The 1,286-nt window shown below is 35.2% G+C and overlaps 1 protein-coding gene across 1 annotated transcript; it reads right to left on the bottom strand.

The window, feature by feature from the left end:
* Positions 1-379: 379 nt before the first annotated feature.
* On the bottom strand, positions 380-934 carry LOC110111890. Its single transcript, XM_020843946.1, has one exon. The coding sequence runs from the start codon at positions 932-934 to the stop codon at positions 380-382; it is 555 nt and encodes a 184-aa protein (XP_020699605.1).
* Positions 935-1,286: the final 352 nt, after the last annotated feature.

Here is a 1,286-nt window from a genome sequence, read left to right as displayed (position 1 = left end):
AATCAGAACTTTTTAGTCTTCTAAGAGCCAATTTTACCCCAAGGTAAATCAACTCCTTAACAGATTTAAACCCCATGATCTGAGAAATGGCTTTTTTGTTCCTTCTATTTACAGATTTTTTAAAAGGCAAACATGATTTATTGATATTTATTTTTTGCCCTATCCACTCACAAAAATTATTTAAAACCTCTTTAATCTCTTTAACAATCTTAAGCTTATCTTTTGAGAAGATAAAAACATCATCTGCATACAATAGGTGCAAAATCCTAGGACCACTTGGACTCACATGAATTCCCCATGAACTCTCTCTTTGCCTAAATGCATTAGAAAGCAATTGAGAAAAAAGAATAAATAAGAATGAGGACAAGGGACAACCTTGTCAAAAGCCACTTCTAGCATTAATCCAACTAGAATAGTTGCCATTGATCAAAATTGAGAATTTTGGTTCTTGAACACATTCCAAAATAAGTTTTGAAAACTTTGATGAAAAACCAAAATACTCCAAAGCTTTCTCCGAAGTAGGCCAACCCATGGAATCATAGGCTTGCTCTATATCATTTTTGAGTGAAATAAATCCTTTTGAAGATTTAGAAAATCTGAGTTTGTGAGTGAGTTCTTGAGCTACCAACACATGATCTGATAATGATATCCCTTCAAAAAAAGCTGCTTGCTCTTCAGAAATCAATTTGGGGATAATTGAAGACAACCTGTTCATGATAACCTTTGTCGCCACCTTGTATACTATTTTGCATAGACTAATTGGTCTGAAATTTGAAGGCACTAACGGGTTACTCAACTTGGGAATGAGAACAATTAGTGTCTCTTTCCAATTTGGATCCATACAACCCGTCTCAAGGAATTTGTTGATAGCATTCCAGAAATCCTTTTTGATGATGTCCCAATAAGCTTTGATAGAAGGAATAGGAGATTCCATCATTCCCCAGAGCAGTGTTATAAGAACATTGCTTGATCACAGCCTCTACTTCTTCTATTGAAAAGTCTTTGCTCAACATTTTTTGTATCATCATCATCCTATAAGCACTTCCACAGATCTGGCCAATCCTAAAGAAGACAATTCCTATATTTCCATTTTTCTTTAAAGAACCGAACCATAACTTCTTCAATTTGAATTTGATCCTCCACCATGATCCCATCTTCATCCTTGATTTTAACAATGTAATTTGAGCTCCTTCTTGTAGAAGCAAAATGCTGAAAGAATTTTGATCCCTCCTTTAGCCATTTGACCTTAGCACGTTGCCTCCACCAAGTCTCCAACTGAGAAAGTG

This window comes from Dendrobium catenatum, unplaced genomic scaffold, assembly GCF_001605985.2.
Source record: "Dendrobium catenatum unplaced genomic scaffold, ASM160598v2 fragScaff_scaffold_234, whole genome shotgun sequence".
NCBI lineage: Eukaryota > Viridiplantae > Streptophyta > Magnoliopsida > Asparagales > Orchidaceae > Dendrobium > Dendrobium catenatum.
The sequence above is the reverse complement of the archived record's forward strand: the minus strand, read 5'-3'. Positions and strand labels throughout refer to the sequence as shown.